This window comes from Zea mays, chromosome 9 (genome assembly GCF_902167145.1).
Source record: "Zea mays cultivar B73 chromosome 9, Zm-B73-REFERENCE-NAM-5.0, whole genome shotgun sequence".
Taxonomy (NCBI): domain Eukaryota; kingdom Viridiplantae; phylum Streptophyta; class Magnoliopsida; order Poales; family Poaceae; genus Zea; species Zea mays.
In genome coordinates, this window is record NC_050104.1 from 135130908 (window position 1) to 135158260 (window position 27353).

Genomic DNA, 27353 nt, shown 5'->3' on the forward strand with positions numbered 1-27353 from the left:
TAGGAGAGCTTCACTTCAAGAATTTCAATTTCGTTCGAACTTCTTCAACCCAAACAGGTCCAGCTCCACGAGCTTTAGTTTTAAAAAAAATCGAAACTAGAGGCCCGTTTCATGAAATTTATGAAGCTCCTTAGAGGGTGCTTCAAAAACACTGTTTTTATATCTTCTCATGAAGCTATACGAAAATTACCCACCATGCCACTGATTACACAACATACAACTTCCGTTCCCTCTGGCGACAACTCACTAATCATCAAGGGTAATCAAGGAAACCCACACAAATCAATTGTACTATAAAAGTTGAAGTCCATATACAAACCAAACGCTCCTGAAACTCACCTTAACAATTTGTTGGAGCTGTTTTATAGTGAAACTGGAAAACCAAAGCTGAAATTTTTGAAGTGAAGCTCTCCCAAACAGGGCCTTAGATCCGTGCGGGCACCACGACAATTTCTCAACGCAACAAGAACAACAACAATAAGAAGAATACATCACTAGTGTTGAGTTTGTGATCCAAATTCTGAAGAAAGCGGCTAAGTTGGGGAGCGAAGCGGAGCCCCGTCGCCGGGAGGCTTGGGCCGGAGGACGCCTGGGGGGTGGGGGGGGCGGAGCCCCCCCCGGTACGGATCGTTTTAGGGTCTTTGTAAGCCGCAGGAGATAACTATCTCAATTGTAAATCTCCTGCTATCTGTAACCACCCGAAAATAGTGAGAAGTTGCTGACCTGCGCCCGTGGTTTTTTCCCCTTCGCTTTAGAGGAGTTTTCCACGTTAAATCTGTGTCTTCTCTGTGATTGATCCTCTTTGTGTCGCATTCATTTATAACAACTAGCACCACGACGAGAAGATATACCAATGGATCAGTACACACTAATCAGATGCCTTGATTCCCACTTCCCAGTGATACAATACAAGTATCAACTCATCGTTTCATAGCAGCACAAATTTACGGCTCAACCTATATATGCATCAAGGATAGGCGACAGATGCCTTGCCATTCATTCACACGGTCTGCACCTCCCTTGTCCTTGTGGCTTCGCTCGTCGGGGCGGACGCGGACGGTACGGTGAGCCGCTCGCCGCCGCCAGCGCTGACCGGCAGGTCGTCCTCATGGGCCTCCTCGGGGCACTCCAGCGCGCGCACGAACTGCACGAACAGCGGCCAGTGCCCCGGCGAGAAGAACTCTGCGCCCATCCGCTGGTACGTGAACTGGCACGGCCGAGTGCGCCCGGCGGACAGCCAGACGACGCCCGGTGAGCCGGCGCTGGCGCCGCCGCGCGCCACGGAGAGAGGAGCGCTCTCCGCCGCGAGGCGCGCGCCGTGCTCCGCGCAGGCGGCCTTGACCCGGGCCAGGCGCCCCTCCGCCGCGGCGTCCGGCCGCGCCTCCACGCCGGACGCGATCACCGCGCACCTGTGCCGCGCGAACATCTCCGCGACCGGGCTGTACCCGCCGTAGAGCCCCGCGGTGGCGTCGGCGGGGCTCGGTCCGCGCATGAGCGGCACCTTGGCGGACAGCTCGACGGGCTTGCCGCCGAACGCCCTGGACGCCGCGGCCAGGACGCGGTCGCCGTGCGCCAGCAGCTCCCCGGCGTACCAGGACAGGAAGAACTCGCCGTAGGCCGACTTCCACGAGCCCCCCGGCTCCCTAAAGAAGGCGGACGTCTCCGGCGACTCGTCGTACCGCGGCCCGTCGTGTGGGCCTGACAGGCCCCACAGTGGCTGCCCCGACAACTCGGCGTGCCGCTTCAGCCGGGCCAGCATGTACTTGTCGTAGCACTGTAACTCGCCGATGCCGGCGTAGCCATCGGCGCCCTGGTTCCCCGGCGGGTATGGTGGGTACCGGAGCTCGCCGTTAGGGCCCAGGCTGACAGTCACATCCTATACCATGGATGAACCAAGAAAAGTAGTAAGGGAGAGCCTCTCTTCAACAATCTCTACTACTTATTAAGTAAGCAATAGTAGTCTGCCTTTGACCGTTCTGCCTTTGACCTGTTCTGCCAAAGGCCCGTTCTGCCATCGACGGACAGCCTCGCGCCGCCAAAAAATCTGAATAACAGACAACACTAATGCTTTTAGTCTGAACAATAGACAACATACACTAACGTTTATAAGCCACGTTTCGATACTCTCCGTGGGCGGTATGGCACTAATAAAAAAACTCCATAGCAGCGCCACGGTTTATACAGGCCAGTGTTCGTGCGGCCCAGTGTTTCGTGCGGCCCATTGTGCAGCCCAGCGCGCCTGCCATCCTCGGTGTGGGCGATGGCCTCCCTTCCACGACGGCGCGCCGCACTCCTCGACCTCCTCCCCACGAGCACAACCTCAACCGCTCCGCCACTTACGCACGCACGACCTGCACTACACCACGCGGCGAGGACGGATGGAAGAGCCATGGCCACCGGCACGATGAAGCTGTCGCCGTCGAAGAAGGCAAGAATCCTTGCTCCGACCTCGAAACCCACATCGGCGTCGGCGACAAGGTGCTGACCGAGTTCATCACCGAGCTCGGCCGCGACTCCACAACCGTCCCCGAGTTCGACGCCAAGCTCAAGGAGAAGGGCGCCGACTTCCCCGACTACTTCGTCCGTACGCTCCTCACCATCATCCACGCCATCCTCCAGCCTACGGCTTCCAACCCTAGCTCTGCCACCGTCGCCGAGGGCCCTGCTGGCGCGGAGTCGGCCAAATTCCCCGGGCTCGCCCGCCCCGACGACCCCGACCATGCCCGCAACCTCCGCCTCGAGCTCGAGCGGATGCTGATGCGGCCCCTCCTGCTCCGATGAGGGACGACCGCGACCGCCGCTGGGATGGGAGAGGCCGAGACCGGGACTACGGCCGCGGCGGCCGTGAGCATGATCAAGACAGGAGGCAGCACGATTCGGATCGAGACGAACTCCATGAACGCGATTGGGTAAGATTCTGCGCCTTTTTGTTGCTTTGAGCTTCGAATTTTGTGACATGGTGTTCGGATATCAGGGTTGATGAGCGCGAGCGATTTGTTAGTAGGGCCCATTGTGGATGGATCACACGCGATTAGTGCGATCGGTACGCTGCGATTATTAGGGATTAAGACGAGTGATTCGTGCTGCTGTCTACTTACCTTGTAGATAATTCAGTTGTTGTCCCAAAGTTATGGTTGAGGAATTCAATCCAAAGACAAATCGATTGCTGTATTGGACAGTTTCATTTCTCCAACTCCAAGTTTGTTGTATTAAAACTGAGTTGAAGATCTGGTTTAAGCATTCGATGAAAGGTGATCCCTAGATATCTTGTATTCCTTACCAGTGATTCCATTCAGTTCATCTCTCATGAGCTATGAATAAGTGGACTTCTACTTTTGCAGGATTAACGCATGGACCGAGGAAACGCAATGACAAGCCTGATAGCCTAGAACTGATGAAAGGGATGGTCTTTGCAACATGTATTATTATCCATCTCATCTTTGTTTAATAGCGGCAGCTGCTTTATACAATTATTCCTACTTATGCTAGATTGTGAGACATTGTATATCAATGTATTCATATTGATTCCGTTGCAACGCATTGCAAGACGTGTGGCGGCCCAGCTGATCAGCGGGATGCATTGCAAGATATACAGGGACACTGTCTTAGGGGAGCTGAACCGCCACGAGCCTGTGCCTGTTTTCCTCAAGGACACAAGGTGTTTTTTCTTCTTCTGAATCTTCCTCTATCTGTCAGTTCTGTTTTCTTTTCCTACATTTGTTGAACTAATCTCTGATGTAGCTCAAATGGCACATTCATCAACTGAAAAAGGCCAAGAAAAATTCATCCCCGGCCAAGCTTAATCATGGCGACATTATATCATTATCATCACCTCCTCATGACGGTAATATCCTATGAATAATTCTGATTCATTCATACTGGGTTTACTGGGGTAGGTATTCATTACGCACTGTGTGCTACTATTGTTCTCTGTGTTCAGTTTATCATAATCGGATCCAGTTTAATATATAAGTTACTGGCCAATGATTATGGATCTTGCTGGTAGAACGATCTGATCCGCGCGTGGAATCCGGATAATTGAGACGTTGACGATCAATGGTTATATCTATTTTCTAATTCCTGAACATCATCAGTTGGTGGCGCCACTAGGCCAACACACGCGCCCGGTTTTTTGGCAATGTTTGAATACCTTAAAGCCAGATATCTTTCTCTGAAAGGCATACTAAAGAAAACCTAAATCTACCTGTGTTTTGAAACAATCTAATCATTATTGAATCATTGAGTTAGTGTTTGCATATAGTCATACACTTTTGTGGGCGATTCGCGGGCTATGTCTAAAACATCGTGGTCTTTATTTTCAGATCAAGATTCAGTGCGTTTGTTGGCTGTTGAAGGTTGTGCTGCTCTTGGTAAATTGTTGGAGCCACAAGATTATGTAGCTCACATTCTTCCGGTCATTGTCAATTTCTACCAGGTACATTGCTCTCATGTTGGCTTGTAGTTCCATTTTGCAGCAAGTAATTTGCTTTCTTTGTGGATATATTATTGGGAGACATGTTTTTAGTTGCTAGAGGTTGATAATTTCTCGGAGTCGCCTCTTAGTTTTGCAACTTGTTGCAGTTCAGTGCATCACCGCTGATAAATGCTACTTGCATATACTCGCTTTGTTTAGGATAAATCATGGCGTGTTCATTATATGGTCGCCAATCAGTTATGTTCAAATATATCATGGCATATATCAGCGGTGATGCACTGAACTTTCAAGCGAATTTGTCGCTGTAACTAATCTTTAGTAGCCTGCGATATGTTAGTGAATTTGTCGCTCAAACATAAAATGAACTGACTTCTTTTCAATACTTAACTTTTATACGACATATGTTAAGTAATACAATGCCGAGCTTATGTGTATTGGGGGTTTTTTATTGGGGTATAAAGTTTATATGCATTCTTCCGGTATATATCGGTTGATGCTAATTTTTAGATAAAATGATAGTGGGGAGGCATTAGACATTCTCTCTGTGAGTCGCCTCACCTTTTTGCATGTTATTAGAGCCCTGCTATTCAAGCTCCTTTTCCTCTCAAATTTTGTCACTATCTAAAACTAAAAAAATAAAATAAAAAAACTCGCTTAAAGCATTCATAATTTCAGATACACAAAGTGAGTCGCCTCACCTGATCCTTGACAAGCTCTTCTCTACTTGAAACATGTTTCTGGTTGCGAGCTTGAATAGATCATCAAGGAGCCACTAGATCACTTGGTGTGCAAAAAAATAATCAAGGCATTTGACTAAGAGAAACTCATTGTGGATATATTCAAATTTCATTGAACTTGTAGAGAAAAAGGCTTGTGACTGTACAATAAAATAGGCATCAATTCGCATTTAATATAAAATCGTATACTGAAAAATGCAACCAAACAGCTGCAGCACTGTCTATTAGGAAATACAGTGTGAATGTTATGACAAAGACCAGCAACAAACAAATAATCAACAATTAGGTAAATGTATTTGTTGACAGAGGCTCTACATGATGGTAGATAGAAGTATGCATTAGCACGAAAGGAGTGGAGGATATCTGTACAACATATTAAGAGAGCAAGAGTAGTCTGCCTCCCTGGTTCTGCCGTTCTGCCGTCCATGGATCCGGACCGTCCATATCGCATCGTGTGTCTGCGTCTCCCACACTCCATCCTTCTCCACCACGCGACCACCCAATCCCTAACCTCCCCCCGCACGTTCCTCTCTGCCGCGTTGCTCGCCCCCTGCCTCCACCGCCGACGCGACCTCTCTCCGCCTCACCTCCTCCCTTTGCCTCCACCGCCCCTCCCCCAACGTTATGATTTGCACAGTTCCTCGAGGCAGCATTGACCCATCGAGTGAAGTACTCCCAATCTCATGATCTGGAACCTTTAGTGCATTTACCTTCGAAGTGCCATGCTTTGAACAACTAACAACAGTCTCTTTGTCCAGTGATATTGGGTCACTATACAGACCAGTAGATTGTTCAGCCAGTTTGGCACTATGGCCTGCTGCTTTCTTTTCACATTTTACACCTGGTTTCTCTTCCCTTCTTGCATCCGAAACAGCACTTTTTTTCTCCTGTTGAGAAATATTCTGATGTGCACTATTATGACAGTGCGAAATAGCTGCTTGATCCACCTTACAAGTGTCAGAACAACCATTCAAACTACTATGCGCCTTGGCATCTTGATGTTCGGTTGATACCTGCCTCCTGTCAACAAGTTTTTCCTTTCCTTTAGGTTGTGCAATTTCAAGAGGATCTGCTTCTGACAGAAGCTTGAGACTACACTTCAATACTTTCTCAGCTGTTGCGTCTTGAGGCCTTTTGTTGCATTTACTGTTACTGGGGAATTTGATGGTCTGCTCTAACTTTTTGTTAGCTCTTCCTTCACCAAACTTTTGTAGTTTATCAGATGATGTTGCACCACTAAATTGGTCAGAACACTCTGGAGCAGAGTCGTCTTTATTATCGCTTTTTGAGCAAGAAGACGCAGCAGATCCTCCACTCCCCACTCTTCTTCCAGTTGACATCTTGCTTCTTTGTGCAGTCTGTTGTTGGTCAGGTTTCACGATGTTATCAGCCTTAGCAGCACTATCCTTTCTTAATTGTCTTTCTCTCCACAGGATTAAACAATCTCGGCGAAACGCCTCAGACTGAGTAAAATTATCTGATATTTTCAGTTGTATATTCCTCTCTGTATGGGTGACTGGAATATGCTGCAGTATACCTCTTTCAGTGCAACCATCAACGTAGTTGTCAGATTTTGGATCCATGTCATTACTTCCTTCGCTCAAATTTGGTGTGTGTGATGAAGCAATAGTTTTGCTGCACTTGGGACTTAATATATTTTTCCCATCACACTTTGTTGAGTCACTAGAAGCAGGAGCTGTAGCATTCTTCTTTTGGTTGAAGTTCCGTTTTGCTCCATCTTGACACACTAACCTGGTCATTTCAACATTTCCCTCCCGACTATCATTTCTCATCTCGTTGCACTCAACCTGTTGCCGTTGGTCCTGCTCAAGGGGGCAGCGAAGCCTTTTAGACCTGTCCTTATTTGTGTCATTCTTCCTGGTTTTCTCTCCACCAAAATGATATGCATTCCTTTTCCTGCAACTGTTTCTATCATATTTACCAACACAAGCACCATTGTAAGTGTTTCCAAGGAAATCTTGTTTTATAAATTTCCTTTTTACTACCTTGTCATTATAAGCATTTCTGAATTTCTGACTGCTATCAAAGCAATCATGAAAATCTTCATTGGGACGGCGCTCAAGTTGCTTATGGTGGATGGGATGAAATCGATTAACTGGTCTCTGCTACTTCATTCCTTTGACATGATTGACCATGTGAGGGGTGAACAGGAATATGCTTACTTGAAGATTGAAAATCGCATAAGTAAGACTGATGTTTTGCAGCATCTATCTCAGGAAAATGGTCATCCAGGAATTTAGTTGGTAGATAGCTATCATCATGATACGGTCTGTTCTGACTGCCACTCCCCTGGTTAGCAGAATAATTCTTCCTATAACCTCCTGCTGGGCGTATCTGTCTGTCAGATCCTTTTGCACAATGAGAAACATGATCGGAGGAAGTCCTTTTCGTTATCCTAGATTAAGGAACAAACTATTTAAATGGCCAGGACTAAATAGTATGAAAAGTTGTTGGAAATGCCATAACGACAAACATTTACTGTCAGAACAAGAGATCACCAGTAAGATCTGATAGGACCAGGTTCAGGTGAAATGTTGTGCCTGGCCCATTCCGATGAATGGTTGTGGCAAGCATGATATTTACCACGGTGTCCACCATAAGAACAGCAAGATAGATGGCATCCACCTACTCCATCTCCAGGGCCATAAATCTCAGAGGAATGTCCATGACCAGGTGATGGCCCCAACCTGCATGCCAAAGCATCAAAGTTCCACAAAACTAAAATATTTGGTACAAGTAATAATGAGCATCCAAGCTTGGAAATAGGTGCACACGACATACGTCGTTACACCATATGTAGCAAAGTTACAATATTTATCGCTCACAAAATCTCGAGTTCTGTGCAAATCATAACAACCTCTAGGCTCAGTCATAGACTATTCTATCCTGTTTCCACATCACAATATCACGTAATTCCATCAATAGAAGATAAATTTGAATCTATAATTCCAACAAGTACATATTGTGATCCTATATTTCTACTAATGTCTGCCGTCCGTGAGTCTCGATGGAGCGGAGGGCGTTTCACGGACCGGATCGTCCGTCGGAGCTGCTGGGGCGCATATCGTCGTCGATCGTCTGCCCTCGTCGCTTGTCATCTTCCCGTCCGACCTCCCGTAGAGCACCAAGAGACGGTTTACAAAGGGAGCGGAGGAGGGAGCCGATGGTCCCCAATCCCTAGGCGCGGCTTTCAGATCCGCATGCTTCTTTTGTACCGGTGGGTGGACTTGACCACCGGCTGACGGACGATGGTGATTTGCTCAGGATTTTACTGCTACCACTGTACTGCTCAGTGATTTGACTTGGCCAGATTCCAGAAACCTTTTGCCGCGTCAGGCCCCAAAAGCGTCCATCGATCCCCTGCTCGTGCAGCAAGACACGCGCAAGCGGAGCCAACCTCCTGCTCTGCCTCGTGATACTCTCTGCTGGGTGCTGGGCTGCTGGCTGGCTGGACAGAGAGTCTGAGACCCAAAGCTTGAGGCGAGCCAGCCAACTGTGCCGCCGCGGGACAAAGCTTGGACAATGGACAGGTTCAGAAAGGGAAAACGAAGATCGCGGAAAAGTTACAGTGCCACAGAACAGCACCGATGCGTAGAGTCGTCGAGTAAAAAAGCGCAGAACAGCTCCGCCGACCGGACTCCAGCTGAGCTGGCGCACGGTCGCAGTCGCAGCCAAGTTTAGCTCTAAAATCGTGCCGCCACCTGGAATGCAAGTGCAAGAGCAAGAGCCATGGCCATGCAGAGTACGGAGGTCAGCTCTCTTCTATGCATGCTCCGTGCTCGCTCGGATTATGGGGCGGGTGGGTGTTTGACATCGGAGAAGCCACACCCGGCAAAGATGGGGCCGACGGCCTGGAACCGAGGCCATCGATCCGCTCCATTCACCTTCCAAAGTCTTCTGTTCTTGGCCTCGGGTTCACGGCCACCCCCGTGCCCCTTCCATGGGTCTCGGGGGCCGGCCCGGGAGCCCTGCTCGCTGCGTGTGTAGCGCCGCCCCGCGCATCCACCTTAATTGTCGCTGCTAATGACGACGAGCAGTAATGCGGGAGTTTAATTGCCTCGGGATTCTCCACTTCTTCGTTCAAACCGTCACTTGCTCTCAGGAACTTATAACCTCATTTAATATAATGTTTTTTTGAAGGATCTCTTTGTAAAAAACATCTCTATCTGACCCTTCGTACATATTATATGGTAACTACATTTATAATGCGACCGATTTTAAAGACACCATATTGTATCACGAAGGCTCCCGGATGTTTCTTACAATTGATGGATGTCTCTTATAATTGAAAACAACTGATCCAGATACTCAGATTATATATGCCTATAGACATCATTATTAAGCTGAAAACTGAAAACTTCCACAAGCATAGAATCACAACCACCATTAGGGGGGCCCAGGCACAAATCAAATTCGATTTGCCGTGCCCGCTGGCCGGTTCATACAATTTCGCGGCCGGCCGGCCGGCCAGTACATGGAGCCCCTCTGAATTTGTTTGCTCACGATGATACCTTATCATGTGATATCGGTATCGGGAGAAATAATTGGATTAGGTGGCCTAATAATATTGCCTCGCGAGCGAGCTGCTAACCTTGTTCTCTTGTGCGTATTGCCCGACCGAACAACTTTGCTTGCCATCGAGCAGAGCTGGCTGACGAGGGCTACTACGAGCTAGGTGACCATCGACACGGACGGATGTAGGTGGGAAATGTTTTCACTCAACTTAATTCCAAAAATTAATCCAGATAGTATGTGAATATCCAGAAACAAACCAATCCAATAAAAAAATCAAATTAAATGAAAACTGCTAAAAGCTGGGGGGGACTTGAACCGGAATACCGCAGATTCGCTTGGCAAGGACTCATAGGTTTTAAATCTAAAAGTGTAAAGTTTAGATACAAACATGGCCTACCCTCAGTGAATTAACTACGTTATCACGTGATGAGAATCTGTAGGCTAACAATATCACGTAATTCATAACTAAAATTTAGTACGTGTCACATCGAACATTTGAATGTCTTTACCACGTTAGCACCATCGATATAGTTGGAATTAACTACGTTATCACGTAATTCTCATCTGTAACAATTGGACATTATCATCTCAGTGACATGTCTTAACTTTCCACTTTGAGATAGAGAGCATGACTGTCTACTATATTTTGTTGCCTCAATCAAATAGATAAGAAGCTTTGTGCATATGGCCAACGACGCCTTCGGCAGGAGAGTCGCCAAACTTCTTGGCGATGTCTTTCATGTGTTGCTTTTAGTTCTTTTAAAGACTCCTCTGAGTGTTGGTATGTTTCTAATTTGTTAGGTTAGTTCTTAATCATTTCGTAGATGCCTTCCTTCTCGCATAATGACGCAAGATGTTATATTTGGCTTCTGCTGATCATGCCTATATATGCATCTGTGATGTGAATTGAGATTCATTGAGCAACACATGCCTTCTATGTTGGAGATGGGGTTTTAAATAGTGATAAAATTTATGGCAGGTGTTTTTTAAATACATACATATGTACATATAAATTTTGTTCCCTCAAAACGTACTAACCCTCTCCGTGTTTTTGCAGTATCTGACCGAGAACAATTATTTCGTGATGATTGGGGTAATTGGGCTGCCCGGTGTAGGCAAGTCAACCATCATGAACGAGCTTTATTAATATGATGCAAGCTACCTGGTACGATACAGCTTCACTTTTGTTGTGCTCTTTTTAGTGTCGTGCAAACACTTGGATTCATTGCTTACTGAGATGTCATTCTAATGATTATCGTGTAGGTCCACTTTTCTACATGTACATTATTCTTAATATTTCTACCATGTAATATCTTTTGGTAGCTTGCATCGTATTAATAAAAAATCGCTAGGAGAATTAGGTAGCTAATAAATAGTTAGTTAACTACTAGCTAATTTGCTGAAAATAACTAATAGTTGAACTATTAGCTGATGTCTTTAGCTAATTTAAACAGTTAAGTAATATCTCTAGCGCATTCAAACACCCCTTATTACTTCAAAGGCTGAAACCATCGACCCTGCGTTTACGATGACGTGCAGTGGTAACAAAAGAGATGCCAAGTGCGCTGAGGATGCAGAGGCCAGAACATACATACAGTTCCCATTTTCTGAACACAGAAACCAATGGCACCGTCGAATTCAGAAAGAGCAGAAAGCAAGTTCTTTTTTTAACTTTCTTTCTGATTTGGCTGGTATGATGATGTCTGTAGCACCTGTGATTAACTTTTAAACTCTTTGGGCACAGGGAATGGAAGTGAGTACTAAGAACAGAGCAAGTGATATTTATGTTTCTAGATAAACAGGCGTGAGGCGTGGAGTAAAAACAGAGGAGGTAAAGAAAGGGCCTTCAATCGTGAGGCATTCATTTTGATTGTTCGAAATGACAGACTTTGACATTTGTTACGATTGTTAAGTTGATTCTTGATAGTAACACTAAATAATGATCTATGCGTGTATAAGTGTCGTCCGTTGCAACGCACGAGCATATACCTAGTTAAGCTTAAGAAAAAAGATTTAGTTTCCCAAACTAAAAGAAACTAAACGAGGAAATCTTGGATTTGTCTTACCGTAACTGTTGACCCCAACAAGTCGTTGAACTCCTCAGCGAAGCTGCGGAAGAAGGCCTCGTAGGCCTGGAGCGGCGACCTGCCGACGAGCACTGGGAGCTCGTCGACGGCGAAGGAGATGCACCCGACGCGGCGGCGCCCGGAGCGGTCCGTGAAGAGCACGTCGGGGTCGGCGGCGGCAGCGTCGGCCACCCACTCGGGGAGCGCGTCGCCGTCGGTGCGGAGCGAGACGCGGAGGTCGAGCCCCGCGTCGCGGACCATGGCGGCGACGGCGCGGTACCCGGCCCACTCGAACCAGGCCCCGGACCCGGGCTGCACGGCGGCCCAGGACACCGGCAGCTCCACGCCGTCGACGCCGAGCAGCTTGAGCGCGCGCAGCGCCGCCGAGACGGCCCTGGAGCGGCTCACCCCGCGGCCGTCGGAGACCACCGCGTCCGCGGGGAGGCCCACGAACAGCCTCACCGCGCCATCCGCCGCCCGCTCGGCGGCGGCCTCGGACTCGGACTCGGAGACGAGCGCCCGCACGGGGCCCGGCAGCCTGCTGCCCCGGAGGACAGGGAGAGCCCCGCTGGCTGCACGCCGCGCCGCGCCGAGCCGGACGACGCCGGCTAGCTGCTGGCCGCGGCCAGCCCGCGACGCGTCCCCCACGCACCGCCACCTCGCAGGCACCGTTGCCGCCGTCTGGTGCATCAGCGCGGCCTCCATTATTGGCTGCTGTCCTAGTGCCCTGTGTCTGCCGCGTCAGCAGCTGGTCGGGACGCGTCGGTCGCTGCGCTTTGCACTTTTCTGGTTGGTTCGCTTGGCGGTAGTAGTGGTACAGATTTTTTGCACCCAATTTTTCGCGCGGGCCTATTTATGGGAGACGAGAGCAGGGCAGGTGACAGCCGAGGAACAGTAGGGCGGTGCCACGTGGCAGGAGTCCAGCGCGCCGCAAATAATGCAGGAGGCCAGCGCGCCGCAAATAATGCAGGAGGTCAGGTGCTACTTGCTAGGCAAGTTTATCGCCGGGTTTTCCTGCGCCGTGTGCTCTTACCGCCTCACTAGCGGGTGGGGCCTTCCCGCTCTATCGCGTCAGAGATACTTGCCGCCCAGGTCGAATGACGAGGTGGGTGCGGGTGGGACCGTGGGACTACCTTGGAAAAGACGAGCGTCGGAGCGTGGGCCCTGGCGGATCCGACACTCTTCCTCGGAACGTGGGGACAGTTTGAGGGCGTTTCCGTCACTCGGCACCATCCATAGTAACTTGTGGATAAGGGCGCCACGTAGGAACGCGGAGGCACCACGCAGACTAGGGTATACGGAGCCGGGCGCGTGCCCGCGTGTCGCCGACGTGTAGGTGTGGGTGTGGCTGGGAGGCGAAGAATCGCTGACCCGAGCCGCGTTTGTGGCCACCGGTTCACGGCGCCGCGCCGCCGATTTTGGGGACGATGCGTTCGTTTCCGGGCTCTTCCTGCGGTCTGCATGCGACGGTGGTGGCTTTCCGCGCCATGCGAAGCTGCTTTTGGATATCGATCCAGGACCAACCAGTCTGGGGAAGGGGAATCCATGATGGGAGATGCCGTGGACACGTCTCCTTTCATGGCAAAAAAAATGTTAATATCGGATGAGTTCTCGTGAGAAAATATATACACGGAAATTTTGCAGCAAATCTAAAGATCAGCTTCATCCGAGGTTTTCCAAGTTGAACAAGAACCCAAAAACTTTGCCAAATGCTTGCGTCTGCTCAAATCTACTGGTCCGATGCTGATGAAGGAGCAGCTGGGAACGGCAGGAGACGACCGTCCATGTAGCCTGGCTTCGTGACCACGCCACGCTCAGGCCAGGCTCCGACAAAAAACAAGGGGCGGGCCTTTCCAGATCCAGTTGGCCGGACTTGGCTAGGAAGCAGCACTGGCGTCCCCTCACGGTCATCGTGGGGCAGGCCGGGCCTCGGCCACACCACCTGCAGCCTGTCCAACTGAAATGAGAGGGGAGGGTCGGCGAGACGCGAGCAAGGCGGCAGCAGCGAGTGCGGTGGTCCGACGAGAGCATTAGATGTTCAATGAAGATGTCAGCATGGACGAATGGTGTGAGGCGATAGATCTAAAAAACACCCCAACAGAAGAGGCGACAGTACCAAAACTATCCTGCCAAGATCTTAGATAGGCAGGCGAACCACACAAATGGTTTTCTCCTATTATTATCCCATGCAAAGCAAGACTGGCTAGTCAGCCTTAGCTTGCTAGCCTGGCTCTCTGGTAAGAAACACACCCTAACTGAACATAGAGCATAGTACTGTGTTCTTGCAGAACTGGGTGACTTATTTTAATACTACAATATCAAGTAGCAGTACTTTTTTCCACAAACTTGACCGAAGTTAGAAGTTTGATTTAGCACAAGACGAAGTGAACCATAATGCGCACAATTGTGGAAAATGCCTTCTCGAACTATGAATTACAGAATTGGTTCAGATTTGCCCTGACACCAAATCAAAAATAAACTGATTTTGAATTACAGAATTGTCATGGTAAATTATCATAACAGACAAAAATCACCTCTGATTGATAAGACACTGTAACCTCATGGATGTCTACGCATTAGCTCTCCAATTCCGAAACTGACAGATCGATCACCAGCTGCCAGAGATTTAGATCGTGAGAACTTTCCCCAAAATAACCATGGACTACACACTGCTGCAAAATGAAAAGCATCATCTACAAATAAGCTTGTAAATTTACTCTTTCATGGCTGAGGCATTGATTAGATAGTTGGCTGGTAACAATTTGTAAGGCTCAGATCGATATGCGCAGGAAAAAAAACTCCAATAACAGGAAACACTATTACTGCTACAGGCCTTTAGTTTCATACAAGAATGCGCTATAGCAGTACAAATGATTGCCGTGAATGAATCTTTAATCCAGCTACGATTTAGTTCCCCAAAGACACCGACAGTGATGTACAGACCATTTATGGAAGGTATTTCATAAAAACGACTGTCCAGGCCACCAGATTCATCAGAAACTCGTAAACTGCCGAACTAGGCTGTTCCTGCTCCTAACGTTCACAGTGAACACATATTAGAACCACATATTAGATGATAGATATGGTTCTGGATTGTTTCAGAAATATACCTTCTAGAACTTCTTAGCTAGATAGATAGCACATATCATGGAGGCAAAACTCAGCAGCACAGATCAGTTAGCAAACGAGAGGAACACTATCTGGGATGGTTACCTGAGAAGGGTGGTGATGGTTACCTAAGAAGGATGCAAGGCGACAACTTCATGAGAGCTCGTGTGGTTCAATCAGTGGGAGGAGCAACATGCAGCAGAGATCAGAGGGCGAAGTTCTAATAAGTTGACCTTGTGCTGTTTCACTGATTGAATGATTATATCCCCCAATAAAGTATAGTATTGACTCCTAACTAATCTTAGCCTTTGCAGTAACTTATGAGCCATGACCTAAACATGCAGGCTATGTTCCTCATGATAAGAAATAGCTCGTTCCCATGTGAACTGCGCACACATGGACAGGTTTTCACACAAATGACCAAAAAAGTACAGCCACACTCATGATAGTAATTTCGTATGTCTCTCTATTTGTTTAATCAACCAAGATTCATCAAGGTCAGGGCACACAATTAGGATTTGTGACCATTAATGCCAAGGCTGGCTGCCCCAGTATCGACACAATATTTGTAGAAGCACCATGTACTCCCACCCCTCTAAATGAACTTGGGAACATTCGGTCGAATATATATAACATACTACACCACCACAGCAGCAGCAACGGCAACAATTCGTTGCAAACTGGTTACTTGTTGGTCAAACCCATCCTAGTTTGCCAGCAATTTGAGCAAAATAACAAAGCTAACAATTCAGGATGTTGCACCGTGATAGCTCTATAGGGTTGGTGAGTCTGATCATCAGACACTAAAGAACAGTGTCAAACAAGAAAGGAAGGTTAAAAGACAAGAAACAAAAGATCAGAAAACACAAATTGTATAGGAACTACCAAAATGGATCAGTGCTGCACCCTGAATGGCGATTATAGCTGCGATGGCCCCAAAGGTAGTAATTGTGAAAACACAATGCCCTCCTAAGTTCAAACTCACCCTGCTCCAACTGGAGTACATGATCTAACATCTCATGAAATTACTGCGATAAATTCTGGGACGAACAATAACCAAAAGTATCCATCATGCAAACCAAGGCCAACACAAACACTCAGCAGAATCAACGGCGGAAATTAGGAAACGTTTCGGCCTAAAAATGAACAAAATTCAAGTGCGAATACATTATGTTAAGACAAACGCAACAAAAGGGGGAAACTTTTTGAATACATGTTATACAACAAAACATGAAACAACATATCGGACTTCATTTTTCCTTTCCTTTTCTTTCATGATCTTTTTTTGGGTGGGGTGTGGGGGGGCTCAGCTTCGCCTTTGCTCATTCATTCGACTGTATCCTCATCAACTCTGATCACCGGTTCAATTTGTTCTGATAAGTGGACCTGCCCTGGTTATCACCCATGAAGAATGGCATGACCATCCACGGACAAAACCACCTCAATTAGAACATAATTAAAAAGGTTTCAAAAATAAGAGGATTCCAGTTTGGTTCCCATAGCAGCCTTGATTGCTCAAAGGCGCTTATGTCAGCCATGGTTGTTGATCATTGCCCCAGGTGAGAATAAATTTTATCTTCTTCGTTCTTGACGAGCACTTCAGTAGGAACTTATGAGATGGAAGTGAACTAACTTGGCATATTATTAGTCCCACTAACAATGACCCATATTCAAATACAGCAGGAAGGCAAGTGAAGAGCAACCTATAGAACAAACAGAATAGAAGATTCCAGGAACCAGCTCAGAAGATGCTAGAATGCAGAAGTTCTCAAATGAAAAGTCCAATCATCACTACCACTCAATGACTCAATAGTACAAAACAAAAAAGGAAGCCATAACTCATAAGGCATCATGATATAAACCATAAAAATCTTTTGTATATGTAAACACCAGAAAAAAGTGAAACATGTCCCACTTGTTTGCAAAAAGCATGGTGGGGGAAGAGATAAGAGGATGTAGTTTCGGGCCTGTTTGGAACGCAGATTTCCCCATATGTTCTCCAGACCACCACGCTGGCAGCCCAATCCACCAACCATAGCCTAAATGAACCCCAACTCAATTCCCACCCCTTGCTGCTGCCATGGACCCACTGGCAGCTGCTATAGAGCCTCCATGCCAATGTGTCATGACACAGAAAGGGAGGCCCTAGAGAAGTGGAGGTCCCAGGTGGCTGTTGGCTAGGTGGAGGAATGAGGGCAATGGAGGATATAAAATTACAATGAAACAAATAAAAAAACATCGATTACAGGCTAGATCCCATATCACCTAATAAAACCCGAACCAGAAGCCAAAGCAAACCCACTCCATGGTTCCCAAGCATCCCCATCTGATCAGCTTCATAAAGTCAACATGATGGTTGATGGAGCAGGAAGGATGGCACCAGGAAGCACAGGTCCAAGAGAGACCAGTGATCCTAGCTTGCTGGCATTTGGGCCTCTTTGGAATGTAAGAATTGTACATGAATCTAGCACGAATTTCAGGTCCCCTTTGGAATGCAGTGCTTTTTTCCTGAAACCCACATTTCTCCTGTGAAAAAAAACGCTGATTTCTGCAATATTCCTGTATTCCACTAACAAATTCCTATAAATAAATCAGTTCAAATTCACATGAAAAACAAAGTATTTGGACTGAATGGGTGGAAGAAAGATTTGAATTTCGTTTACAACCGAAATAAATCTTAGAGCAAGAAAATCATTATTGTTCTTTGATGCTGCTGCTGGCTGCTGTGACATAGTAAGATAACTTCAATTTCAACATCAACATGCCCCTAATGCCAAGTTCTGACATCAGCACCTAAGCAATTTTTTCTTGGTTGGAAAACTTTGAAGTGAAGAATAGTTGAAAAGACAGAAAGAAAAAAAAGAAGGGCTCAGCATCACCTTTGCTCAATCATAGAAATCAAGCCCTATCTTCTCTTGATGCACAATTTACCATCCTAATGTAAATGGCACTGCGCTGGTTGTCACACATATCCAAATGACCTTCCTAGGCAGAACCACACAAAAAAGGGATGATTAAATGTGCTTCAAGTGGGGAGAGGGTCAGCTCTAATTAGATACCCCCGGCTGCTTTAATTGCTCAATGGCATGCAATTGGAAAAGGTAAACATCATCACGCTTTTGTACTTCCTTTCTCTCTTTACATTTGCATTGGGAACCCTGTCCTGCTTATTCCCTTCCCACATCCACCTACACGTTGAATTGAATCCATTTTCCCAAGATTGGGAGTTGAGAGCAGTTATTTTCAATCTTACCAAAAAAACTCAAGATCAGGATTAGTTTTTGGAAACTCTTGGAGATGCTCAGTAGGCATAATAATGCATACACTTACAAGCTTAAGGGGGTGTTTGGTTTTTAGGGACTAATGTTTAGTCCCTTCATTTTATTCTTTTTTAGTTTATAAATTGCTAAATATAGAAACTAAAATAAAGTTTTAGTTTCTATATTTGACAAATTTGAAACTAAAATGGAATAAAATGTAGGGACTAAACATTAGTCCCTAGAAACCAAACACCCCCTGAGTTAGGATTTGGTGCTGAGGGCCTGTTTGGTTGCGCTCCTGCTCCGGCTCCGCCGGCACCTCCAGCACCGGAGCCACAGAGTCGCCCCAAACACGGCCTCAGTTTCGCACAGCAGGAAGGGAAGAAACGGGGTTGGCACACCTGGTGGGTGCTCGTCGCCAGTAAAGTGCCCAGTTAAGACCTGGCGAAGGGCCTAACAAAGACATGGGCACCTGGCGTAGATAGATAGAGAGAAAGAGAGAGAGAGGGGAGGGGGGGAGGGAGGGGGGAGATTAAAGCCAAGCGAAGAAAAGGCAAAGATGAACGGAAACATCCTGAGCACAGCACAGTCAACAGCAGGGGGAGGGAGGTCACCACTGCTGCGCCGCCGCCATTGCGTTGCATGGTCCATCGATCCATCAGGAGTGACGAATGAGGGCAGCCCTAGCAGACCAAACCCGACTCGTAAGCCGCGTCAGGCACCACCGCACGGTTCCCATCCCTTACCGCCACCAATGCCAGGCAATGGAACGGCGGCGAGGCGGCACCGTAGTGACGGCGGTGTGAAACGATGGCCGAAACGAAGAATGGTCCGTGCACACCCTCGATTCGATCTAGGGTTTGGGTTCAGGGGGTGTGCAAAGTTCTTTAGTCGCTCATATGGAATTTCGAACAGTATTGGTTGGATGTATAATGTGGTGGCCACAGTCTATAGTGTGTTTGATAAAAGTCACGTGGAACCAGATAAACACTAAAGTAATCTTTATAATCATATGATTTCTTTAAAAATCAAGGAGACTAGGTCTGTTTGGAGGCTGACGCCGAGCGCCACACCCCGCCTAAGGTGCGGCGGCCAATTCGGCCACCACAACTGCGGCGCGCGGCGTGTGGCGCGGTGTGGTGTTTGCGGCAGCGATCCAAACACACCATATGTCATTTCTGTCTCATACTACTTTAACATAAAACCAAACATATCGTTAAGCTGATCCAAGGGCTTAGGCATGTTCTAAGTCGGTCAGCTTTCTTCACGACCACGGTACGTGAGGTGGAGAAGGACGAGCATGAGGCAGAGAGAGCAAATCCGAGGACGGCCGCCGCTCGGGATCCGGCCCGTCGCTCTGAGGCTATCTGCAGCGCATACCGCTGAAGTCCCCCTCCATTAACACTGTAGTTGTGTAGAGGCTACAGTGCTCCTCTTGTCACCGCAACGCTGCCCCCTCCGTAGCCCCCTAGGTAGCAGCTTCTTTCTCTCTCACGCGGCATATGACGTATCCCATGCGTGTCCCCTAGACATTGTTGAGGACCGAATTCCGTGCATATGGTTGTTTGTTTGCTGCGAAAAAATGATGATGAATTAGAAATAGATATAGGAAAATGGTACTCCCTCTATTTCTTTTTAGTTGTCGCTGGATAGTTCAATTTGCACTATCCAGCGACAACTAAAAAGAAACAGAGGGAGTATTATATAGTTGTAGTGGGGTATAGGGGAGAATTTAGAGAAACTGTTGTGGGAGATGAAAATTTAGGGGATAAAATGTTAATGATGTGACACAAAAAAGTGATATAGGGAGAGAAATTTAGGGGAACCGCTGATGCCGTCTTTGTCCCTGTTGAGAACTACGTTACCACAAATCACCAGATCCGCTCACTTCCCTCCCGTCAGTAGATTAGGCGCGAGAAGCTGTAGAAGACCCGTCTCCCATCCCAATAAGCATGACAGAGGAAACACGCGAGACACATGATATATGGTTGGGTCTCTTGCCTCTTTCTGATCTTTGTCTTATGAGAGGGTGTACAAGTTCCTTATATAGAGATGTGAGACCCCTCGGGGACAAAGCAGGTATTTGCCCACATAACCCTAACTAGGGTTACTTAACACCCCCCTTGGGCGAATACCGCGACCAACACATGCCTCGTTAAAACTCCGAAAAAACCCAGTGGGAAAAATATAGAGAAAGAATGCATGGTGATACAAATTTGTCAGGGACCATAATTAGGGGTACCCCTAAGACTCCTAAACTCGGCTGGTAACCACCATCAGCACAAAGTTGCAAAGGCCTAATGGGCGCAATTCAGGTCAAGGCTCCGACCACTCAAGGGACACGATCTCGCCTCGCCCGAGCCCAGCCTCGGGCAGGAACAGTAGACTAAGGCAGATTCACGCCTCGCCCGAGGGCATCCTCAAGTAACGGGCGCACCTTCGACTCGCTCGAGGCCCAGCTCGGGCAGGCTTCGCAGTGAAGCAACCTTGGCCAGATCGCCACGCCAACCGACCGCGTCACAGGTGCATTCAATGCAAGGATCGCCTGACACCTTATCCTGACACGCGCTCCTCAGTCGACAAGGCCGAAGTGACCGCAGTCATTTCGCCCCTCCACTGATTGACCTGACAGGAAAACAGCGCCGCCTGCACTGCTCCGACTGTTGTGCCACCCGCCTGGGTGAGGCTGACAGCAGCCAAGTCTAGCCTCAGGCGCCATAGGAAGCTCCGCCTCGCCCGACCCCAGGGCTCGGACTCAACCTCGACCCCGGACGACGGTCTCCGCCTCGCCCGACCCCAGGGCTCGGACTCAGCCTCGACCCCAGACGACGGTCTCCGCCTCGCCCGACCCCAGGGCTCGGACTCAACCTCGACCTCGGACGACGATCTCCGCCTCGCCCGACCTTCGGCTCGGGCCGACCACGTCGCAGGGGGGTACATCATTACCTACCCCTAGCTAGCTCAGGCTACGGGGAACAAGACCGGCGTCCCATCTGGCTCGCCCCGGTAAAACAAGTAATGATGACACCCCGCGTGCTCCATGACGACGACGGTTCTCAGCCCCCTACGGAAGCAAGGAGACGTCAGCAAGGTCCCGACAGCCCCGATAGTTGTGCTTCTACAGGGTTTAAGCGCTCCTCCGACGGCCACGACATCACATGAACAGGGCACCAACACCTCTTCGACAGCCACGACGACATGTACATAGGACTCTGGCTCCTCTCTATCGGACACGTTAGCACACTGCTGCACCCCCCATTGTACACCTGGGCCCTCTCCTTACGTCTATAAAAGGAAGGTCCAGGGCCCTCGTACGAGGAGGTGGCCACGCGGGAGGACGGGCTGACGAGCAGGCTCCCTCTCTCTCTCTCCCTCGCGAACGCTTGTAACCCCCTACTGCAAGCGCATCCGTCCTGGGCGCAGGACAACACGAGCTGTGGTTCCCCTTATTGTTTTTCCCCTTGTGTTCCATCTCGCGCCGACCCATCTGGGCTGGGACACGCAGCGACAATTTACTCGTCGGTCCAGGGACCCCCCGGGGTCGAAACGCCGACAGTTGGCGCGCCAGGTAGGGGCCTGCTGCGTGTTGACGAACAGCTTCCCGTCAAGCTCCAGATGGGTAGTCTCCAGTAACCTCTCTAGCCTGGGACGTTGCTCCGTTTCGGGAGTCTCGAGTTCATGTCCCTCGACGGCAGCTACGACATGGTACTCCTTCCTCCGTCGCGCGACAACGACAATGGCGGTCGTCAGCCTGCCCGCCGGCGGCAGAATCGACGACGTCTTCCCCGCATGGCTTAAGAACAGCATCCGAGTCTATCCCGTCACCTTCCCCGCCGATGGAGGAGAAGGCGGGGCAACCATGGCCAAGCAGGAGGCGGCACCTCGTCGGCTGTCGAGCGAGTCGACGACGCCGGCGCCCCAGCGGGGGACACGTCGGGCGTCGACCTCGTGTCTGAGACGAAGACGGACGTCGTTTCCCCGCAACACGCCAACCCCAAGCGGACGGATGACACTAGCACGCTCGCGAAGGACCTGCTCGGCGTTAGCCTCGTACTTGAGATAACGGTGCAGTCCGTCTCCGACGCGACTCCGTCACCATCCGTCGATCAAGAGGTACCGTCTGTTTTCCACCCTTTGCCTTTTAGATTCAGCTTCGACCCACCAAGCGACCCCGCTTCGGTGGACGCTTTCGTAAAGACATATCTGAACCTTCCGGGGTATCATATGTGGTCAACCTGGGACCGATTGACGACCGTCTCGACCTACGGGCCCCCGGGTTCCAAGGAAGATGATGAGCCCGACTATGGTTGGGATTTCTCCGGGCTCGGGAACCCTAGTGCCATGCGGGACTTCATGACCACATGTGACTACTGCCTCTCCGATTGCTCTGATGATAGCCACAGCCTCGGCGACTAGGACTGTGGCCCAAGTCGTGAATGTTTCCACGTCGATCTAGGGGGTCTCGACGAAGGCAACCACCTTGGTATGCCGGAGGACGGCGATCCCCCTAGGCCTGCGCCTCGCGTTGACATCCTTCGGGAGCTAGTTGTGGTCCCAGTCCCTGCGGGGGGTCAGGACGCACAGCTCGAGCAAATCCGCGAGATGCAGGCCAGGCTCGACGAGGAAGCAGGGCAACTTGTGCAGCTCCGGCAGAACATTGGGCAGGAGTGGGCAGGCCGAGCACCAGCCAGAGAAGCGCGTCATCTGCCCCAGGACGTCCAACACCGCATCGCTAACGATGCCAGGGCAAGGCTGCCCCCGGCTTCCAGTGGGGTCAGCCAGAACCTGGCTGCAGCAGCAATACTACTCCAAGCGATGCTGGAACCATCCAACACCGAGGGACGGCGTATCCAGGGAGAACTCAAGAATCTCCTGGAGGATGCCGCGGTCCGACGGGCCAAAAGCTCTGCCTCCCGAAGGCAGGGGTACCCCCCAGAGCATCACGCCGCGACTTCCCGATTCATGCGGGAAGCCTCGGTCTACACCGGGCGCACGTGGGACACAGCGCCTGCGGCCCCAGGCCGCCTCGGCAACGAGCACCATCGCCGCGACCGTCGAGCTCGCCTCGACGAAAAGGTGTGCCGAGGCTACCACCCCAGGTGTGGGGGACGCTACGACAGCGGGGAGGATCGAAGCCCCTCGTCCGAACCACCCGGTCCGCAAGCTTTCAGCCGGGCCATACGACGGGTGCCGTTGCCGACCCGGTTCTGGACCCCGACTACCATCACTAAGTACTCGAGGGAAACAAGGCCGGAACTGTGGCTCGCGGACTACCGGCTGGCCTGCCAGCTGGGTGGAACGGACGATGACAACCCCATCATCCGCAACCTCCCCCTGTCCTCTCCGACGCCGCCCGAGCCTGGCTAGAGCATTTGCCTCCTGCGTAGATCTCCAACTGGGACGACCTGGTCAAAGCCTTCGCCGGAAACTTCCAGGGCACATACGTGCGTCTTGGGAACTCCTGGGATCTCCGAAGCTACCACTAGCAGCTGGGAGAATCCCTGCGAGACTACATCCGGCGATTTTCGAAGCAGCGCACCGAGCTGCCCAACATCACCGACTCAGATGTCATCGGCGCGTTCCTCGCCGGCACCACTTGCCGCGACCTGGTGAGCAAGCTGGGTCGCAAGACTCCCACCAGGGCGAGCGAGCTGATGGACATCGCCACCAAGTTCGCCTCTAGCCAGGAGGCGGTCGAGGCCATCTTCTGGAAGGACAAGTAGCCTCAGGGACGCCAGCAGGAAGACGTCCTCGAGGCGTCCGCTCAGCGCAGCACGAAGAAGAAGGGCAAGAAGAAGTCGCAAACGAAACGTGACGCCGCCGACGCAGATCTTGTCACCGCTGCCGAACACAGGAACCCCCGGAAGCCTCCCGGAGGGGCCAACCTGTTCGACAAGATGCTCAAGGAGTCGTGCCCCTATCATCAGGGTCCCGTCAAGCACACCCTTGAGGAGTGCGTCATGCTTCGGCACTACTTCCACAAGGCCGAGCCGCGCGGCGGAAGGTGGCAAAGCCCACGACAACGACAAGAAGGAAGGCCACAAGGCAGAGGAGTTCCCCGAGGTCCATGACTGCTTCATGATCTATGGTGGGCGGGTGGCGAACGCCTCGGCTCGGCACCGCAAGCAGGAGCGCTGGGAGGTCTGCTCGGTGAAGGTGGCGGCGCTAGTCTACCTAGACTGGTCCGACAAGCCCATCACCTTCGACCAAGGCGACCACCCCGACCGCGTGCCGAGCCCGGGGAAGTACCCGCTCGTTGTTGATCCCGTCATCGGCAACATCAGGCTGACCAAGGTCCTCATGGACGGAGGCAGCAGCCTCAACATCATCTATGCTGAGACCCTCGGGCTCTTGCAGATCGATTTGTCCACGATCCGGGCCGGTGCGACGCCCTTTCACGGGATCATCCCCAGGAAGCGCGTCCAACCCCTTGGGCAACTCGATCTGCCTGTCTGCTTCGAGACTCCCTCCAACTTCCGAAAGGAAACCCTCATGTTCGAGGTGGTCGGGTTCCGAGGAACCTACCACGCAGTGCTGGGGAGACCATGCTATGCCAAGTTCATGGTCGTCCCCAACTACACCTACCTCAAGCTCAAGATGCCGGGCCCCAACGGGGTCATCACCGTCGGATCCACATACCGTCACGCGTACGAATGCGACGTGGAGTGTGTGGAGTACGCTGAGGCCCTCGCCGAGTCCGAGGCCTTCATCGCCGACCTGGAGAGCCTCTCCAAGGAGGTGCCAGACGCAAAACGCCACGCCGGCAAATTTGAGCCAGCAGAAGCGGTTAAGTCCGTCCCTCTCGACCCCAGCAACGACGCCTCCAAGCAAGTCCGGATCGGCTCCGAGCTCGACCCCAAATAGGAAGCAGTGCTCGTCGACTTTCTCCGCGCAAACGCCGAGGTTTTTGCGTGGAGTCCCTCGGACATGCCTGGCATACCGAGGGATGTCGTCGAGCACTCGCTGGATATCCGAGCTGGAGCCCAACCCGTGAAGCAGCCTCTGCGCCGATTCGACAAAGAAAAGCGCAGAGCCATAGGCGAGGAGATCCACAAGCTGATGGCTGCAGGGTTCATCAAAGAGGTATTCCATCCCGAATGGCTAGCCAACCCTGTGCTTGTGAAAAAGAAAGGTGGGAAATGGCGGATGCGTGTAGACTACACTGGTCTAAACAAAAGCATGTCCGAAGGTTCCCTACCCTCTGTCTCGCATCGATCAAATCGTGGATTCCACTGCTGGGTGCAAAACCCTGTCATTCCTTGATGCCTACTCAGAGTATCACCAAATCAGGATGAAAGAGTCCGACCAGCTCGCGACTTCTTTCATCACGCCCTTTGGCATGTACTGCTATATTACTATGACATTCGGTTTAAGGAATGCAGGCGCGACATACCAAAGGTGCATGAACCACGTGTTCGGATAGCACATTGGCCGAACGGTCGAGGCTTACGTCGATGACATCTTAGTCAAGACGAGGAAAGCCTCCGACCTCCTCTCCGACCTTAAAACGACATTCAAGTGTCTCAAAGCGAAAGGCGTAAAACTCAATCCCGAGAAGTGTGTCTTCGGAGTCCCCCGAGGCATGCTCCTGGGGTTCATCGTCTCCGAGCGGGGCATCGAGGCCAACCCGGAGAAAATCGCGGCCATCACCAACATGGGGCCTATCAAGGACTTGAAAGGAGTACAGAGGGTCATGGGATGCCTTGCGGCTCTGAGCCGCTTCATCTCGCGCCTCGGCGAAAGAGGCCTGCCCCTGTACCGCCTCTTAAGGAAGACCGAGCGCTTCACTTGGACCCTCGAGGCCGAGGAAGCCCTCGGGAACTTGAAGGCGCTCCTTACAAGCGCGCCCATCCTGGTGCCCCCCGCTGCCGGAGAAGCTCTCCTGATCTACGTAGCCGCAACCACTCAGGTGGTCAGCGTCACGATCGTAGTCGAGAGACGAGAAGAAGGGTATGCATTGCTCATCCAGAGGCCGGTCTACTTCATCAGTGAGGTACTGTCCGAGACCAAAATCCGCTATCTGCAAATTCAGAAGCTACTGTACGCGGTAATTCTGACGCGGCGAAAGTTGCGACACTACTTCGAGTCTCATCCGGTGACTGTGGTGTCATCCTTCCCCCTGGGGGAGATCATCCAGTGCCGAGAGGCCTCGGGTAGGATTGCAAAGTGGGCGGTGGAGATCATGGGCGAGACAATCTCGTTTGCCCCTCGGAAGGCCATCAAATCCCAAGTCTTGGCGGATTTCATGGCAAAATGGGTCGACACCCAGCTTCCAGCAGCTCCGATCCAACTAGAACTCTGGACCATGTTTTTCGACGGGTCGCTGATGAAAACAGGAGCGGGCGTGGGCCTGCTCTTCATCTCACCCCTCGGGAAGCACCTCCGCTACGTGTTGCGCCTCCATTTCCCGGCGTCCAACAACGTGGTCGAGTACGAGGCTCTGGTTAACGGGTTGCGCATCGCCATCGAGTTAGGGGTTCGGCGCCTCGACGCTCATGGCGACTCGCAGCTTGTCATCGACCAAGTCATGAAGAACTCCCACTGCCGCGACCCGAAGATGGAAGCCTACTGCGACGAGGTTCGGCGCCTGGAAGACAAGTTCTACGGGCTCGAGCTCAACCACGTCGCCCGACGGTGCAACGAGACTGCGGACAAGCTGGCTAAAATAGCCTCGGGGCAGACAACGGTCCCCCTGGATGTCTTCTCCCGAGACCTACATCAACCCTCCATCAAGACCGACGACACGCCCGAGCCCGAGAAGGCCTCGGCCCTGCCCGAGGCACCCTTGGCTCAGCCTGAGGCACCCTCGGCTCAACCCGAGGCACCCTCGGCCGCCGAGGGTGAGGCACTGCCCGTCGAGGAGGAGCGGAATGGGGTCCCGCCTAATCAAAACTGGCAGACCCCGTACCTACAATATCTCCACCGAGGAGAGCTACCCCTCGACGGAACCGAGGCTCGACGATTGGCGCGGCGCGCCAAGTCGTTCGTCTTGCTGGGTGACGGAAAGGAGCTCTACCACCGCAGCCCCTCAGGCATCCTCTAGCGATGCATATCCATCGCCGAAGGTCAAGAGTTATTGCAAGAAATACACTCGGGGGCTTGCGGTCACCACGCAGCGCCTCGAGCCCTCGTTGGAAACGCCTTCCGACAAGGTTTCTACTGGCCAACTGCGGTGGCCGACGCCACTAGGATTGTACGCACCTGCCAAGTG

At 50.8% G+C, this 27353-nt stretch overlaps 2 protein-coding genes and 2 long non-coding RNA genes across 5 annotated transcripts; 1 reads left to right on the top strand and 3 right to left on the bottom strand.

The window, feature by feature from the left end:
* Positions 1–894: 894 nt before the first annotated feature.
* Positions 895–12648, bottom strand: LOC103639137 (inactive beta-amylase 9). The gene is made up of 2 exons (XM_008661933.2): positions 11775–12648; positions 895–1876 (listed from the first exon to the last, which is right to left on the bottom strand). The coding sequence occupies exons 1-2, from the start codon at positions 12477–12479 to the stop codon at positions 1001–1003; spliced, it is 1581 nt and encodes a 526-aa protein (XP_008660155.1). The 5' UTR covers positions 12480–12648; the 3' UTR covers positions 895–1000.
* LOC103639136 (uncharacterized) lies at positions 4294–11610 on the top strand. 2 transcript variants are annotated; one of them, XR_002264891.3, is made up of 4 exons: positions 4294–4435; positions 10766–10873; positions 11248–11399; positions 11453–11610. It is a non-coding gene; the product is annotated as an uncharacterized lncRNA (long non-coding RNA). The 2 variants fall into 2 exon arrangements; XR_004852791.1 differs by having other exon boundaries at positions 4295–4435; positions 11248–11610.
* On the bottom strand, positions 4750–7832 carry LOC109942218 (uncharacterized). The gene is made up of 2 exons (XM_020544024.3): positions 7692–7832; positions 4750–7588 (listed from the first exon to the last, which is right to left on the bottom strand). Exon 2 carries the CDS (start codon positions 6963–6965, stop codon positions 5679–5681), a length of 1287 nt encoding a protein of 428 aa, XP_020399613.1. The 5' UTR covers positions 6966–7588; positions 7692–7832; the 3' UTR covers positions 4750–5678.
* Positions 12649–13857: 1209 nt separating the features above from the next.
* On the bottom strand, positions 13858–19084 carry LOC103639138 (uncharacterized). Its single transcript, XR_559253.4, has 2 exons — positions 14309–19084; positions 13858–14231 (listed from the first exon to the last, which is right to left on the bottom strand). It is a non-coding gene; the product is annotated as an uncharacterized lncRNA (long non-coding RNA).
* Positions 19085–27353: the final 8269 nt, after the last annotated feature.

What these genes read in the sequence shown, in the direction of transcription:
- LOC109942218 (XM_020544024.3), bottom strand. Translation starts at nt 6,965, where the DNA reads ATGAGAAATGATAGTCGGGAGGGAAATGTTGAAATGACCAGGTTAGTG.
- LOC103639137 (XM_008661933.2), bottom strand. Translation starts at nt 12,479, where the DNA reads ATGGAGGCCGCGCTGATGCACCAGACGGCGGCAACGGTGCCTGCGAGG. An exon ending in TGTTGGGGTCAACAGTTACG is followed by an intron (nt 1,877 to 11,774) that starts GTAAGACAAATC and finishes TCCATGGTATAG; the next exon opens with GATGTGACTGTCAGCCTGGG.